This window comes from Coenobita brevimanus, chromosome 30, assembly GCF_032717465.1.
Source record: "Coenobita brevimanus isolate Jiangsu-jjx chromosome 30, ASM3271746v2, whole genome shotgun sequence".
Taxonomy (NCBI): Eukaryota; Metazoa; Arthropoda; class Malacostraca; order Decapoda; family Coenobitidae; genus Coenobita; species Coenobita brevimanus.
In genome coordinates, this window is record NC_136983.1 from 32836731 (window position 1) to 32854448 (window position 17718).

General features: G+C 45.4%; 1 protein-coding gene across 1 annotated transcript in view; it reads right to left on the reverse strand.

The window, feature by feature from the left end:
* Positions 1-17718, reverse strand: part of LOC145395287 (juvenile hormone esterase-like) — a 33084-nt gene that overhangs the window by 5112 nt on the left and 10254 nt on the right. The window contains exon 3 of the mRNA XM_080268966.1: positions 7115-7238. Within this exon, the coding sequence (XP_080125092.1) occupies positions 7115-7238 (124 nt within the window). The remainder of the gene's footprint in view (positions 1-7114; positions 7239-17718) is intronic.

Genomic DNA, 17718 nt, shown 5'->3' on the forward strand with positions numbered 1-17718 from the left:
TGAGTAGCTGCTGGCTGTCTCAGGGACACTTTCAGAGCGGCTACTGGCCATCTCGTGACGAAGGTGGGAGCGGCTACTGGCTGTCTCCTGAAGGAGGGGTGAGCGGCTGCCGGCTGTCTCAAAATGGGCGCGGCTACCGGTTGTTGCAAGGGTGCTGCCTGGAGCTATAGGAGTAGCTCTACCCCAATCCTGTCGAGGGTCAGCTCGCCCACAAGGTAGTTTCTGTTTCCTGCTATTGTGGCAGCGGGCGAGTTCCGTGTCATAGGGGTGTGTGGCCCAGGCGGACTTGCGTCCCTTTCGCCTGTAGTCTGGCTGTGCTCCGTCTGTCCCTCCGTAGGCTCCTTGTGGGGGTGTCATGCTGCCCTCAGTAACAATCGGCATTTTACCACCATCGTTGGGGAAAAAGTCACGTCCCCGTAACTGGAGGTGATGAACTTTGGTGTTGTCGGTGTGGTACATTGGCTGTAGGTGTTGGAGGAGGGCATTCCATGCTGTGGTGGCCGGATTTCCGTCCATCTGAGCGCCACGGGTGATGAAGAGGGGTGATGGATCAGCAGTGGTGTGGAGGAATTGCAGGAAGTGGAGGGGTCCACGGACTCGGTGTTTGCATCCTGTCTTCCGTAGAGGGCTGTGCTGAATGGTGGAGATTGCCAGGGAACGTGGGGTTTTATGATGGGGCAATGTGTCATGGAATCTCTGGGGAGTATAGGTGGCTGGGATTTGTGCTTGGTGTAGCATGAGTCTGATGGGGCTTGTGTTAGGGGAAAGGGTATAGGTTTGCGACAAGGTGGGTGGCGTTGGGGTGGGGGTGTATCGCGTGAACGGACATGAAAGGTGGCTGAAGCATGTGATAGTGGTTTTTAGGATGGGTGTGGGTGGCGAGTTGGGTGTGTGGTGTCGGTTTGTCTGGATTGTGTGTGGTGGAGAGGTTGGCGGGATGCATGGGGGTGGAGAGGTGGTGATGAGGCTGGGGGTGGTGGTGGGTGGTGGGTTGGGTGGGGTCTGGGTGGGTGGAGGAGTGGTTGGTGCATGGGCAGAACATACGGTGGTAGGCGTGGGGGATGGAGAGGGTGGTGGGGAGGGGGTGGGAGAGAGGTTTTAGCTTGGTGGTGTTGGTGTGTCCTCATGTGAGGTGTGATGCGGCATGCCGGGGGGTGGGGTGGGAGGAGACGGGGAGGGGATGGCAGGTAGAGAAGGTGAGGGTGAGATGTAGCAGTCACAGGAGTTAGGGGGAGAGTTGGCGGTGGTGGTTGGTGGTGAGGAAGGTGGGATTGGGGTTGGGGAGGTGGCGGTGTATCTTGTGGGCAGGCGTGAAAGGCGGCCATAGCGGTTGATGGCGGGTTTTAGGGTGGGAGTGGGTGGTGAGGTGGGTGTGCAGCCCTTTGTTGCTTTGGCTGCGTGTGGCATGGCGGTGGAGGTGGTGCGTCGGGGTTGGGTAGTTTCAGGCGGCACTCTGATGGTTGGCATGGGCGAGGCAGTGGGGTTTGAGGTCGGTGGTGCATGGGGATGTGAGGGTGCTCTGGTACTGGAGGAGGGTAGCAGTGGTGAGATGGTAGGTGAGGTGGCGTTAGGTGTGGAGGGCGAAGAGGCTCGAGATGAGGAGGTGGGAGGCTGGCTGTGGAAAATAATTTGTGGCGGTGGTGACTTGGCGGGTGTGGTGGCGTGAGGTGCAGGCAGTGAGGAGGGAGTGTGGTCTTGTGGTGCCATCCCGGTGTTTGGTGTTGGGGTGGCTCGGGTGGTGGCAGGGTTCTGAGCTCGCAATGTGGGGTGGGCATTGGGTGAGAAGCAAGGGGATGGTGCAGGTGTGGGGGTGGTGGCAGGAAGTGTGCAGTGCTGGAACTGTGGTGGCTTGGTTGGGGGTGGTTGTATTGGCAGCAGCGGTGGGGTGGCTGGAGCTGAGGTGTGGGGTGTGGTGGGTGGTGAGGTGTCTGGTGAGGTTATTGGGGATGAGGTGGGGGTCCGTGGGGATGGTGAGGTTAGGGGTGGGGTAAGGGAGGTGACCAAGAAAAAGGAGGTTGGTGAGGGTAGGTTAGAGAGAGAGAGGGGAGTAAAAGAGAAGAGGTAGAGGGAGGAGAGCAAAAAGAAACGTGCCAATTCCCCCTGTTGTAGACTGGGGGGGGGGGGGAATGTGAGGTGGTCCCCATCAGTATAGGGGGGTGCGGGGGCAGTGGGGGGAATGTGAGGTGGTCCCCATCAGTATAGGGGGGTGCGGGGGCAGTGGGGGGAATGTGAGGTGGCCCCCGTCAGTATAAGGGGGTGCGGGGGCAGTGGGGGGCACCTTCTGTGCCTTTTCCTTTGGGTTTTGTTTCCCTCAGGCTCGGGGCAATTGGCGTATGGTGGGGCGGCTTGTAGGCGTCCTTGGGCACTGGGCAGCTTTTAGCTGCTTGTGGATGTCGTGAATGGGGCACTCGTGGCTGAGCAGAAAATTCCCATGGGTAAATCGTGATGATCTTTGCGGGAAACTGACTGATTGCGCCAATGTGTTGAGGGGTGGAGTGGATGGCTAGAAGGTGCCTTGTTACTTGGATATCTTTATCCAGGTCTCCTGTAGGGTCATGTATTATAAAAGGTTTTTAATGAAATTGGGGAGGATCCTGATAAGTGTGTTAAACATGAGCTGTTCCTGGGTTTTGTCATCTGCCTCCGGGTAGGCAGCAGTGACCAGGCGCCTGGCCTGGAACAAGGTATCATCCAAGTTGCCATCTTATGTCAGGCTATCCAACTGGGATAGTGCAACCACTTTACCTAGTGATGGTGTGATGGCTCGGATCACGAGCTTCGTGAAATTCTGCCAGGTGAGCCCCGGGACGATTTTTGGTGCAATATTTGCTGCCGCTTTACCCAGTAGTAGGAGTGTCACTGCTATTTTTTGCTTGTCGTCCTGGAACATGATATCTAGCAATGGCTTAATAATTGCCAGATATGTATGAACATTGCACAGTTCAGGATCGAATTTAGGCAATTGCACGTGAGGTTTGGTTGCCATTTTGCTGGTATTTCCTGAATGCCTCTTTCTCATGCCCGGGTCAAGAGCCACCACTGTCCACCAGTGTTATCCTAGGTGCTGAAGAGTCAGCTTCCCGTCCCTTGAATGCCTGGTGTGTAGCTGGGTTCTCTTGCTAGACCGGAGCTTAGACAAATAAGAGAGAGGCAGGACACAAAAACTCAAGGCAACAACCTTAAACATGTACTGACAAATTCAATATGTGGAACAGGTAGATGTCATAACAACAGTTATCTCGGTAATTATAAGGCATATGCAAGTATCATGGGCAGTAGTATCATGCAGGATACTATTTAGACAATAGTTCACGATAGCAGGTGAACAGCACAACGAACAGTGTTTGAGGTCTTTTGGGCAGGGGAATAGATCATGGTCACTCTGAGGGAAATATAAACTGAGCTTAGGCTGGGCAACTTATTCATTCACAGGTCTTGCAGTGCATAGGAATCACATTATGAATGCCAAGTCTAATGTTTACTGAAATCACTGCACTCTTATTAGATCTTCCTTCTTGTTCTCACTATTTCACTATCTGCCCAAACTGTAACTATCACACATTAATAGGCCTAGGACTCAGATTTCCTCGGACAGTACACTGTCTGATATTCAGGTCATGATTACACTGTCACTGCACTTTCACTGTCACTCACTGTCCATGGTGCGGCAGCGTGGTTAGGAGTGCGGCGGGAGAACTCACAGTCCGACTCCTGATGGGGGCTGAGTCCCGCCTGTGGCCTCTGTGTCCAGGGGCCATGGGATCACTCATAGGGGCATCCTCTCTCATCTGGGGCTGTGGGTGGCGAAGGTCCCCGCACTGTCGGGGCTGGGAGCTGGAGTGCGGCCCTCATTGCTGGAGCCAAAAAGCCTCCTGAAGCACTCACTTAGGTGCCTGAAGGAGGACGAGGGTCATCTGCGTCGGGGTGGGGAGAGGCCTCTCCCGGGGATCCTGGGGGCGGCCTCGGGGGCCCGGTGGCTGCAGTCTCCTGCTCTCAGGGATGCCGTCAAGGGTGAGCAGGGGTGTCGGCCTTCGTCGGAGTCCATCAGGTAGGATCCCTTGGGAGCCGGCTGGGCAGAGAACAACCCTGGGGATAGCACAGGGCCTCTCCACTGGTCCTCGGGACTGGGACCCTTCTCCTGAAGGTCGTCACATTGTGGGGGTGTGGCAACACCTGATGGAGGAGCGGCCTCTGGGCATCTCCTGCCTTAGGGCCCGGCTACTGGCCATGGCTTTTTAAGGGCACGGCTTCTAGCTGTCGCTGAAGCCGGGCTACTGGCCATGGCCTGTGTGGGGGAGCGGCTACTGGCCGTCTCCGGGGCACCTTCAGAGCAGCTATCGGCCGTCTCCTGACGAAGGCAGGAGTGGCTACCGGCCATCTCTTGACGAAGGCGGGAGCAGCTACTGGCTGTCTCCTGAAGGAGGGGTGAGCTGCTACTGGCCACCTTAGGGGCACCTTCAGAACAGCTACCGGCCATCTCCTGACTAAGGTGGGAGCAGCTACCGGCCGTCTCCTGAAGGAGGGGCGAACAGCTGCAGGCCGTCTCAAAAAGGACGCGGCTACCAGCCATCGCAGGGGTGCTGCCTGGAGCTATAAGAGTAGCTCCACCCCGATCCTGTTGATGGTTAGCTCGCCCACAAGGTAGTTTCTGTTTCTTGCTATGGTGGCAGCAGGAGAGTTCCGTGTCAGGGGCGCGCGGCCCAGGCGGACTTACTTCCCTTTCGCCTATAGTCTGGCCATGCTACGTCCGCCCCTTTGTAGGCTCCTCCTGGGGGTGTCATGCTGCCCTCAGTAACAATCGGCATTTTAATTATCACAACAATAATTTTGCTCATTTGGGTCAAATTTTTGGCAAAATGCAGCACCGATAAAAAACATCCAATTTGGCTAAAATTTGATGTTTCAAGAGTTTACATCTAAACTCACAATATACACTTCCAGCAAGCAAAATATTCCAGAACTGACTTTCCCCCCTTAAGGACCACGCTTATCTATCTATCTATCTGTCTCTGTCTCTCTCTCTCTCTCTCTCTCTCTCTCTCTATATATATATATATATATATATATATATATATATATATATATATATATATATATATATATATATATATATATATATATATATATATATATATATATATATATATATATATATATATACCGGTACAGTAAATCCTCGTATTTGGATGCATATTACTTCGACGTCTCGTTTTTCGCACAAGAAAAAAGTTTCCCAGTTGTCTCACAATTCGCGGGTTTCCCCACAATTCGATGCTCCCAGCTGGCAGCCGACACTCAGCAGACGGTGCGTACCGATGCTCAGTCTAGGCACTGTCCATTATTCTATGCAACAGTTATCCATGATCTTTGTACAGCAGGTCCAGCAGGGGCAGTAGACGTATGTGAGTTTGTTATTGTTTATGATCGTAACGTACGATCTTCAGCCGTGTCGTTAATACACAGCAGGTCCAGCTGGGCAGCAGACACACATGAATTTTTTATTGTTTGTGATCGTAACGTACGAACTCCTTCTGTGTCGTGCTACTATTTCTTAACAAAGAATCGTTACATGTTTCTCGCAACACTATTTATTTTTGTTTTGATGGACAAATACCTTAAATGGATGTAAAATAAAGCTTATCGATATTTAAAGAAGGAAAGAATAATAACCGTCCCAATACAGAGATGGTAGACTCAGCTCACCATTTTTTTTATTTTATTTGACTATATTACAGCCTCTCTTCCTTTTAGCAGTGAGTAAAACAATGTTGTTATAATTTTTCCCTTCCTTTTAGTGACAAAGAGGGCACATAAAATGATCGGGGTCTAGTTGACCTATGATGTCGAATATTTAATAATCTGGTGAAAAGTGGCAGCTTTGTATATATATATATATATATATATATATATATATATATATATATATATATATATATATATATATATATATACGGCCTTAATGACCAGGGGCTTCGGCCACAAAAGTTGATAGGCAAGAAAAAAAGAAGCCAAAAAAAAAAAGAAAAGAAAAAAGAAGAAGAGCCCATCCACTCTCAACACACCTTCACATGCCACTCCAGCCAAACTTCACTTTATTTCTGGTAAGGATTTTTGGTGTTGCAGCTCTTTATAACAGTTGTAACGTCTTTTCAGGCACATGCTTATTGTGTTATGCTGTTTTAGCAGTAGCAAACACTCTTCATTTAATTTTGGGTAGGATCTGTTTGATGTTATAGCACTTTCTGAAAGGGTAGGTATGTGTCCTACCAGAATGCTCCTCTAATTTTCCCAATGATTCTTAACTTCACACTTCGACGTTTCACGGTTTGCAAGGTTTTGATGGAACATCCAAGCAGCAAAAAACGAGGAATTACTGTATATATATATATATATATATATATATATATATATATATATATATACTGATAGATAGATGGATAGATAGATAAACAGACAGGTACTTTGGCCATTAGTCTACAACTGGCAATGATAGAGAACTTGTGGAACATTTCAGTTTTGGTATGGCAGCCACTATTCAGTTAGTATAAAATTTTTCAATTTTTATCTCCTTAATTTCCCCTGAAATATTTCTTCACTATATTTTTATAAATTTTCCGCCAACTTGAATAAAAAGGTCTACAGAACTTGTGTATAAGTCGTTGTTTCAATAATATTATTGAAAGTATTTTTTTTCGAATTTTTTAAAAGATTGGGGTCTGATGGACCCCAGGTTAACTGGGGTAGGGTAAAGTTTTAAGGATACTTGAGGAGGGTTAATAATAATAACAACAACAGCAACAACAATGAATACATGTCCAAGCTTTAGAATAATTCACCCAACAATAACATTAGTTGTAATTTAGAAAATAATAATAGTAATAGCAGTAAAACAATAAATACATACCTAAGTGCTTGAATAATTAAACTCATAAGGACGTTAATAATAATAATAATAATAATAATAATAAAAATTAGTAAAACAATAATGGTAAATACAGACACAAGCACTTCAATAATTAATCCAATCAAACGTTTCCATGAGGAGAATGTATACGGTAAGGAAATAAACGTTTCTCTTACCCTAACGTATGAAGGAAATAAACGCTTCTCTTACCCTAACGCTGGAGGGTGCCATATGAGGCCTGATGGAGATGCCGAGGGTGGTGAGGCCCTCTTTGTCGTCCGCCACGGGGATAGGGGTCCAGCGGAAGCCTAGACTCCCGTTGATAGTGGGGTTGCTGGAGGCGAAGGAGGGAAGAAAAAATCGTATTTGTTCAACATCATCATCGTTGTCATTCTGACCTCTTTCCCAACTAAGGATGGGGTGAGGTGGGAAATGGAAGACAAAAAAACTACTACTACTACTACTCCTTCTCCTCCTCCTCCACCTCCTCCTACTACTACTACTGCTACTACTACTACTACTGTTACTATTTCTTCTTCTTCTTTTTCCTTTTCTTCTTCTTCTTCTAACATTACTACTACTGTTACTACTACTAATACTGCCACCACTACTACAACTACTATTACTACTGCTACTTCTTTCTTCTTCTTCTTCTTCTTCTCCTCCTCCTCCTCCTCCTCCTTCTCCTCCTCCTCCTCCTCCTCCTCCTCTTCCTCCTCCTATTCTTTTATTTCTTCTTCTTCTCCTCCTCCTATTCTTTTACTTCTTCTTCTTCTTCTAATATTATTATTACTACTACTACTAGTACTTCTACTACAACTAATGATACTACTACTTCTACTACCACTACTGCAACTGCTATTAATTCTTCTTCTTTTTCTTCTTCTTCTTTCCTTCTTCTTCATCATCTTCTTCTAATATTATTATTACTACTACTACTGCTACCACTACTACAATTACAGTTACTACTGGTACTTCTTTCTCCTTCTTCTTCTTCTTCTTCTTCTCCTCCTCCTCCTCCTCCTCCTCCTCCTCCTCCTCCTACTACTACTACTACTGCTACTACTACTACTACTACTACTACTACTACTACCACCACTACTGCTGCTGCTGCTGCTGCTGCTGCCGCTGCTGGCCACCAACTGTACTAATGGCCAAATATTTTCATTTTTCCCTGTGAGCTTCACCTTCACAGATTACTCTCAAATTCTAAATCCATTATTCTTAGCTAACCCTAACCCTTCCTGCAGCTTCACTTCATATCAGATCACAAATGTTGGACTTGATTTGGCCTGTGATCTTGACCATTTGACCCTTCTCTTTGGCCTTCACCTTTGACTGTTTTGATAATCGAATTTCTTTATCCTTATTTTAATTTGAACCCTTCCACAATGGCTAGTCTATGTAGACAATAAACTGTTTAAGTTGACCTTGCAATGTGACCTTATTTTTTTTACCTACAGTTCATAGAAACAATAGGTCAAGTCTTGGGTGATCTTAAACTCATCCATCAAGTGTCTTCCAAATTAGAGCAAAGTGTATGAATTATTTTCAACACACACACACACACATACACACACACACACACACACACACACACACTTGTCAGAGGAATACCCAATACCAGCGGTACCTTTGTAAGCCCGGGTGTAGTAATGATAATAGTAACAAGGACAATACTACTACTACTACTACTACTAACAATAATAATAATAATAATAATAATAATAATAATAATAATAATAATAATGATAATAATAATAATAATAATAATAATAATAATAATAATAATAATAATAATAATAATAATAATAATAATAATGTGTGGTAGGTGGGGCACCCATCATCCACTCACTCAATGTAGTGTTGCCTTATGGTCTCTACACTGAGTGACAAGCCAAATGGTTTCCTGTTCCTAGGAAACCATTTACTAAGCTGGGTGGTAATCATATACCCGAGGATTCTGGCTGGGTTAAGTGTTCCCCAGATTCCCCTATCTAAAATCACACATTTCATGGCAGTTATTCTGGAGAGCCTCGGGGAGCCTAATACCTGCCCAGGGTCCCAACCACCAAGGCAGATTCGCATGGCCATGTGGAATGTGAGGTGTGAATGAGGAGAGCAAGAGGGTGGAAGTAGTGAATGTGTTCAAGAGTGTGAGATAAGCCATGATGGCATCATGTGAAACAAAGATGAAAGGGTGTGAATTGGAAGAGTGGGTGGGCGTGAAATGTGTACAGTCAGGCTTGCATGGGCAAGGAAGATGGAAGGAAGGAGCTGCTATGTTGATGAATGGAGTGTGGCAGTGTAGAATGAGGGATTACAAATGTATCAGCTCGAGAATTATGTATGTCAAGTTAGAGAAAGTGAAAGTGGCAATGATTGTAGCATATGCACCGTGAGATGAGAGGTGTGAGACACAGAATGACAGGTTTTGGGATGAGCTGAATGAAGTATTGGAGAAATGCCCAGGAATTATAATGTTTGTAATGGGTGATATGAATGGGAGAGTAGTCACTTATACTGTGAATGATATAATGGGTAGTAATGGAGTATCAGGAGAGAATGATAATGGAAAGTGACTGAAGGACTTGTGTCAGGAAAAGAGGTTGTGAATTTGTGATTCTTACTACAAACATAAAGATGCACATAAATATACATGGTATAGAGGAAGAGGGGATCAAGTTGAAAGGAGCGCGATTGATTACGTGCTCGTAGAGAGGTCGATGCTGGGAATGATTGCTGATACGAGGGCCATGAGAGGACGATGTGGAGGTTTGTCAGATCATATAATTGTGGTATGTAAGTTCAAGCTGAGAGGAGTGAGGTGGACCTGAAGAGAAAAGGGCAGTCAGGGAGAGAGACTGAAGCTTGAGAAGTTGAGGATTAACCCGCGGCATCCCGTCGACGTTCTTCCACGTCCTCACGTTTTGTCACTGCCAATCCCGTCGACGTACTATAACGTCCTGCAATTGCAAGGTTCATAATTTCCACAATTTTCGAAATTCGCGTGAGATTTTCGATTCGCCCACCTACCCAAGCCTCCCCTACCTGCCGCCAGGTGGGCAGCGTCCCAGACCCCGCATGACCCACGCTCGCCCTTGTCTCGGTCAATCATCTGTTAGCAGTGACCCAGGTCAGACATGGCGCATAAAGGTCTCTCAGACGACGAAATAGCATCAGCCCTGGATGCCTTCACTGGAGATAGTGATTCTCCACTTGATGATGATGTGGTGGATCGAGATTACGTCCAGCCTGAGGACGAAATAACAAGCAGTGATGAGGAGGTCCCTTCGCCCCGGAAAAAGCGGTATGTGACATATCGTAAGGCAAGGGAAGGCCAGCCTGCACCCAAACCACCTGCACGGACCTCTCTCCATCCCCTAGAGAGAGATTCTGATGAGGACGAGGATGAGGACGATGATGGTGACGGCGGCTTAGAACATGATATCGTCTCGTGGTTGGGGAAGGAAAAAATCTCACCCCGAGGATCAGAAGGTGGGGCGAGAAGACAAATAAGGTATGGTCCAAGTGTTTTGTCTGGGGAAGTCGAAAGTGGTGTGGTGGGAGTGCGGGGTGAAAGGGAAAGTGGTGTGGTGGGAGCGCGGGGTGAAAGGGAAAGTGGTGTGGTGGGAGTGCGGGGTGAAAGGGAAAGTGGTGTGAGGGAGGCAGCACGAGCACGTGGTGCACGTAGGCCTAGGGGAGAGGAGGTGGAGCTACTCCCCAGCACTTCTTTCGCCCCACAATATTCCCAAACTTCCTCCCCACAGCCCCAGGATGTGGGGAAAGGAAGGAAAGGGAAGGGAAAGGGTAAAGGAAAAGGGAGAGGGAAGAGAAGTGCGAGTGATGAAAGGCGCCGCTCTCCACCTCCCCAACCTCCCCCACCACCCTCACCTCCCCACCCTGACGAAGGCGACGATGGGGACGTGGCTGGAGACGGTGGTGTCTTGTGGAACTGGGAAGATGGGAGTAATTTTACTCCCATCATTCACCCTTTCACTGAGGAGTGGCGGTCTGGTTGCAAGGCTCCAGGTGTGCATGCGGGTTCCACTAGGGTGGATTTCTTCCACTTGTTCTTTGGAGAGGCGTTTGTGGGGCGCATAATGGAACAGACAAACATATTTTCACGAACACAGCACCGTGAAAGTGAACGTTTGGGAACAACGAGCAGGCATTCCCAGCAATATGACTATCCTGTGACAATTTCTGAGATGTTCTTATTTTTTGCCCTGGTTCTCTTGATGGGTGTGGTAAGAAAATACCAAATTCCTGCATACTGGACAACTGACTCAATGATCCTCACACCTTTCTTTGGAAAGGTGATGAGTTGTAATAGATTTCAGTAGATTCTTGGCCGCCTCCACTTTTTTGATGCAGAAGATCCAGCCAATGCAAATAACACTGATAAAATGAGGAGAATTAGGCTGGTATTTGATCATATACGGGAAATGTTCCGCTCCTCATTTTATGCTTACAGAGACCTCGTCATAGACGAGAGTCTTGTGTTGTGGAGAGGCAATATTTCCTTTCGCCAGTACATACTCAGCAAGAGACACCGTTTCGGGTTCAAGATCTTTGTTATGTGTGACTGTAAGACTGGTTATGTGCAAGACATAGTCTTGTACACGGGCGCACAGACAGATATAACAGAAGATCGTAGTATAGGACTCTCACGGGCCATGGTGAAGACAATGATAGAGGAGTACCTTCATCGTGGTCATGTGTTGTACCTGGACAACTGGTACACTAGCCCTCTTCTCGCTAGGTTCCTCCACCAACACGACACCGGAGTCTGTGGTACAGTCAAGAGAAACCGTCGCCATATGGTCAAGATAGGGAGGAAACATGACAAGAACGAGGTGGTTTTCTTCCAGGCAAATAACATCCTTGCCACCCTGTGGAACCACAACAGGGAAGTTTGCCTCCTATCAACTGTACACAGCCCCCTGATGCACCGCACAGACTCCGTTGATCACCGTAGCGAGAGGAGGCGCAACGTCTGGAAACCCGAGTCTGTATTGGACTATAATCTGAACATGAGGCAAGTGGATCAGTCAGACTCGATGATTTCCATTGTTGACTGTGCCAGGACCACGATGAAGTGGTACAAAAAGCTCTTTTTCCACTTGCTCGATATCACGGTCCTGAACGCACACTACCTGCACGCCATGACAACAGGAGTATCAGAGACCTTTGAGGGGTTTGTGAGGGAGCTGGCACGTGAAATAATCGCCAGGCATGCCCAGGACAGACCCACACACCGCACCCGCACCCCCATGGCTGCCCAGACTCCCCTACGCCTCGCAGGACGCCACTATCCTAGCACAATCCCTTCCGAACCAAACCGTTGTAAACCCCAGCGCCGCTGCCATGTATGCAAGCACTCGACAGTCAGACCAGCCACTCGGAGAAAAGACACAAGGTACGAGTGTGTCGAGTGCAATGTTGCGTTGTGCCTTCAGCCATGTTTCAGAGAGTACCATAACTTCCTACACTACTGAAACTGTGTGGGATGGCGATATGACGCTCAGTATAATGGTAAGGCCAGTCAGTATGTGCTAAGTCTTATATAAAGTTGAAATGGGTGTAATGTTTGCAGGAAAGTAATGTATAAGTTGAGAAATAGTGTAAGTTGAAAGAAGTGATATCAAAACTACACCCTCTGTGTAAATCTGCGAAAATATGACGCTCAGTATAACACTCTGGTCAGTAAATACGTGATAGCAAGAATATAAAGTGGAAACGGGTGTAATGTTAGCAGGAAAGTAACGTATAAGTTGAAAAATAGTGTAAGTTGTAACAATTGATGTCACGAGTACACCCACTGTGTAAATCTGCGAAAATATTACGCTCAGTAGAACATTCTGGTCAGTAAGTATGTGATAGGAATGATATAAAGTGGAAAAAGGTGTAATGTTAGTAGGAAAGTAATTTATAAGTTGAATACTAGTGTAAGATGAAACAAATGATATCGCGATAACACTCACTGTGTAAATATGCGATAATATGACGCTCAGTAGAATAGTAAGGTCTCCAATTATGTGATAGCAATTATATCAAGTGTAAACATGTGCAATGTTAGTGGAGAAGTATTATATAAGTACAAAAATAGGTTGTAAGTTGAAATAGTAGTCATAGCAACTTCACCGTCTGTTTTATTATGCGCTATTATTTCGCTAAATATTTACGTAAGGCCTGGAACTATCTCAAAACAGTTCTCAAAAGTGGAAAAGTGTATAATGTTATTAGGAAAGTATTATGTAAGTTGAAAAAACACAATACGAGTTGAAACAACAGTCACAGCGAGTTCACTCACTTCGTAAATAAGCGCTAACATTACGCTAAATGTTATCGAAAGGCCTGTGAATACGTAAAAACAGTTCAATAAAATGTAAAATGGTATAATGTTATTGGAGATGTATTATGTAAGTAGAAAAAATGATATGTATCATGATTCAGCAATGTTAGCGATTCATCGTGACCAGTCTGGCCGATTTTGCTCGGTTCGCACGATGGTACAATGCTTATTTCAGCTCTATTTTTGTATAAAACCCAAGTTACTCTTGTATCACATGTTTTTATGTTTGTAATAAATAATATCTACTTACTTTCATTGGTTTCCCAGACTTATAATACCATAGAAAATGTGAGAGCCTCAGACCACCTACACAGAACACGGTACCAGGTGTAACGAAGGTATACCTGTTTAGGCCACTAATGGACCCCGGTGAACACTTTCTTGGTGATTGACCATTGTTTCTGACCAAAAGCGAAAGTTTTAGCAAAAAAAAATTGGGTCCAAAAATGGTCGGGATTGGGGGGTACCAGTGGTGAAAAAGTGGTCGGGACGGGGCGTGTTAAAGAAATGGCAGATGAATTTTTTTTTAATGCGAGGAAGAAGGAACCAAAGGCTGAGCCCACATGATTGCTCCAAGAAAAAAAAAAATACAAAAAAGAGCCAAATTCAAGAGATGCCTGGACACACTGCATTTGAAAGAGTGGAGATCATAGGAAGCAGGAAATACAGACGGAGGGAGACAGTTCCAGACTTGACCTGTTGCATGAGAAGAGGGATGAGAGTTTGTTGCTAGACGGGTGCTACGCGTCCGCAGTAGAGGTGGAGGGATGCAAGCAGACAGTTCAGAGGACCAGTGGCCATTGATGTAGCAATACAAAAGAGATAATGAGGCAACAGTGCGGCAAAGAGACAGATGCTGAAGGGAGCCAGTAAAAGGAGGAGAGTTGATGAGACAAATAGCCTTTGACTCCATCCTATTGAGAAGAGCTGTATGTGGGGAGCCTCCCCAAACATGAGAGTTGTACTCTAAACAGGGACGAATAAAGCCCATGTATAAAGTAAACAACTACTCAGCGGTAAAGAAGGCACGGAGTCGGCTTAGCACAGTTAATCTCTTGGAAGCAGATTGTACAAGATATCCAATATGATCTTTCCAATATAATTCTCGTGTGAATGAAACCCCGAGCATGTTCAAGGATGATGCAGGATTGAGCTGGATATTATTAAACTTTAGTGGGTATTCCTGTGGAAGCTTTTGATAGGTGTAAAAATTTAGTTTTTGATGCATTAAAAACAACAAGATTATTTTTTACCCCAATCAGAGATATGAGCCAAGTCAGACATTAGGTTTGCCATAGCCTCATCCCTTGTTTGTTGAAGTAACTGCTGAGATGGACATTGCAGGAACCAAATGGAAAGTTGAAGGGTGGAATCATCAGCGTACGAGTGGATCGGATTAGGTGTACAGCTTGGAAAATCATTGATGAATAAAAGGAAGAGAGTCTGTGATAGGACAGAGCCCTGAGGAACACCACTGTTGATATATCTAGGAGAAGAACGATGGCCGTCTACAACAGGAGCTATAGAACGACCAGAGAGGAAGCTATAGATGACGGCACAGAGAGAAGGATAGAAACCGTAACAGGACAGTTTGGACATTAAAGATATATGTCAGACTCGATCGAAAGCCTTTGAGATATCAAGAGCGATGGCAAAGCTTTCGCCAAAGTCCCGAAAGGAAGATGACTAGGAGTATGAAAGGTAGGTGAGAAGATTGCCAGTAGAGTGTCCCTGACGGAACTGACGATCAGAAAGAAGGATGTAATAGGAAGATGCTTTAAAATTTTTCTCTTAAGAATTGACTCAAAAACTTTCGAGACAGGATGTTAAAACAATTGGACGGTAGTTAGAGGGTTGTGAATAGTCACCCTTCTTTGGGACTGGCTGAATGAGAGCAAACTTCCAGCAAGAAGGAAAGTCACAAGTTGACACACAAAGGCGAAAGAGTTTACCTAGGCAGGGTGTAAGCACAGAAGCACAGTTCTTAAGGACAACAGGAGGGACTCCATCAGGCCCATAAGCCTTGTTACTACTGAGGCCAGCGATGGCAGAAAATACATCAATCAATCAATCAATCGTTTCCTGTGGCACCCCACGGGATGCATAAGGCCTCGACTCCACCAATATTTGTCTCTTGCCATCTCTTTCAAGTCTCACCAACACTCCTCTCCTGCTTCTCATTTCATTGTCCTCAACCAGGTTTCGCTCGGCCTACCTCTGCCTCTTCTTCCTCTAGCAGTCCACTCTGGCACGTCCTGTATTAAACTGCCTTCTTTTCGATATATGTGCCCCAGCCACTTCCAGCGAGACAGTCTCACATACTCATCAACTGGTTCCACTCTCGTAATATCACTTACTCTTTCATTTGTAACTCTGTCTTGCCACTGTACCCCAAGTATCCTTCTCAGTATTTTATTCTCAAATCCTAATACTTTCTGATCTGTTGCAATTGTACTGTACCATGACTCATGCCCATAAATTAAAATTGGTCTAATCATAGACTTGTAAATTTTTACTTTAGTATGTGTCGAAAGCATATTATTATTCCAAACATATATCAACATTCTAACAGCTCGCCAAGCCTGTCTAATCCTCTCCTCAATTTCATTGTTTAATGATCCATTAGATGATACAATCATTCCCAGATATTTAAAATTTTCTACATTCTTCACTACATTATTCCCAATTACACATTCGATTTGGTTCTCCACGTTCATATTAATATGTTCAGCCTTTCCACAATTTATTACCAATCCCACTTTTTCTCCTTCCTCCACCAGACAATCAAGCACCCTCTGCATCTCGTGACTACTTTCGCAAATCAGTACAATATCATCAGCATAGTCCAAATCCATCAGCCTCTTATTTTCTTTCCAGGTGATTCCTGCACCTGTTCTCCTTACAACCTTTCTCATAACATAATCCATAACCAAAACAAACAGCAAAGGCGAAACAACTCCTCCTTGAATCACTTCTGACCTAACTTCAAATGGATCACTCGAAGAACCACCCACCATTACCTTACAAAAAGTACCTTCATGCAGGCTTCTAATAATATTTACAAACTTTCCTGGCATACCATAGAATCTCATAATTTTCAACATAGCTCCACATGAAACACTATGAAATCCCTTTTCAAAATCCACAAAACACGTACTAAGTGGCATTTTCATCTCATTAGCTTGTTGCATTAGATGCCTTACAATAAGTATCTGATCCTTACAACCTCGACCCTTTCTAAATCCAGCTTGTTCTTCTCTTAAAATTTTATCAGTTACTGGCTCTATTCTGTTCAACAAGATTTTGGAAAAAAAACTTTTGCAACTTCAAGTGTGAAAGTTATCCCCCTCCAATTTCCACACACACTTAAATCTCTCTTTTTTGGTATTTTTATAATCACTCCATTTTTCCAGTCATCTGGAATTCCACCACTATTCTAAGCCACATTAAAAAGTTTCAAAAGCGCATTCATCAACTAGTCATTTTCCACCTTAAGGATTTCAGGAAATATTCCATCCTCTCCTGGGATTTTAAAATACTTTAATTTCTTTATGGATTTTGCTACCTCTTCCAAGGTTATATCCTCTGTTTCTATCTGCAAATCTCTCTCGGCTGGCAAAATGTCCTCTACATACATCAGCCGAAGAAATTTCAATGTCAGCCATGAGGAAGTCAGAGGGAGGAAGTGATGGAGGAACAGCACCGGAATCGTCTAAGGTGGAATTGGAGGAGAAAGCCTGGGGAAACAGAATCTGCTTTATCAGTAGAAGAAATAGCTACAGAGCCATCAGAGTTAAGTAGAAAAGAGGAGGGAAGGATGATGAGGTAAAGTTGTTAGAAAGGTTCTTGGCAAGGTGCCAGAAGGAGCGGGAAGAATTCTAGTTGCAGAGTTGAGAACATTTAGTACGGATGAAATTATTTTTAGCAAAGAACAGATTTAGCACAATTCGGGGTAGAAACATTAAAAAGATGTGATTTAGGGGTGGATTGGCTCCGGTACCTTTTATAGTCCCTCTCCTTGTTGCGGACAGCATTAGAACAAGCGTGATTAAACAAAGACTTTCTTGCATTAGTCAATGGATATGACCGAGAGAATAACCTCCTTAATGCGGAAGGCACACTCAGATGGCTCCCGGCCATGGAAGCAATAATCATCCCAGGGAAAATCAAAGAAGTACTGCCTGAGGGCCTCCCAATCCGCAGCTCCAAAGTGCAATAGGCGACGTTTCTTTGGAGGCTCCACAGGCCATACCGGAGCGATAGGACAGGTTAAGATAATAAGGTTATGATCGGAGGAGCCCAACTGAGAGAAAAGATTAACAGTGTAAGCAGAAGGCTTAGGTGTAAGGAAGATGTCAAGTATGTTGGAGCTCTTTCCATGGCGGTCAGGGATATGGTTAGGGTGCTGTACAAGCTACTCTAGGTCATTAAGGATAGAAAAGATGAAGGCTTGTTC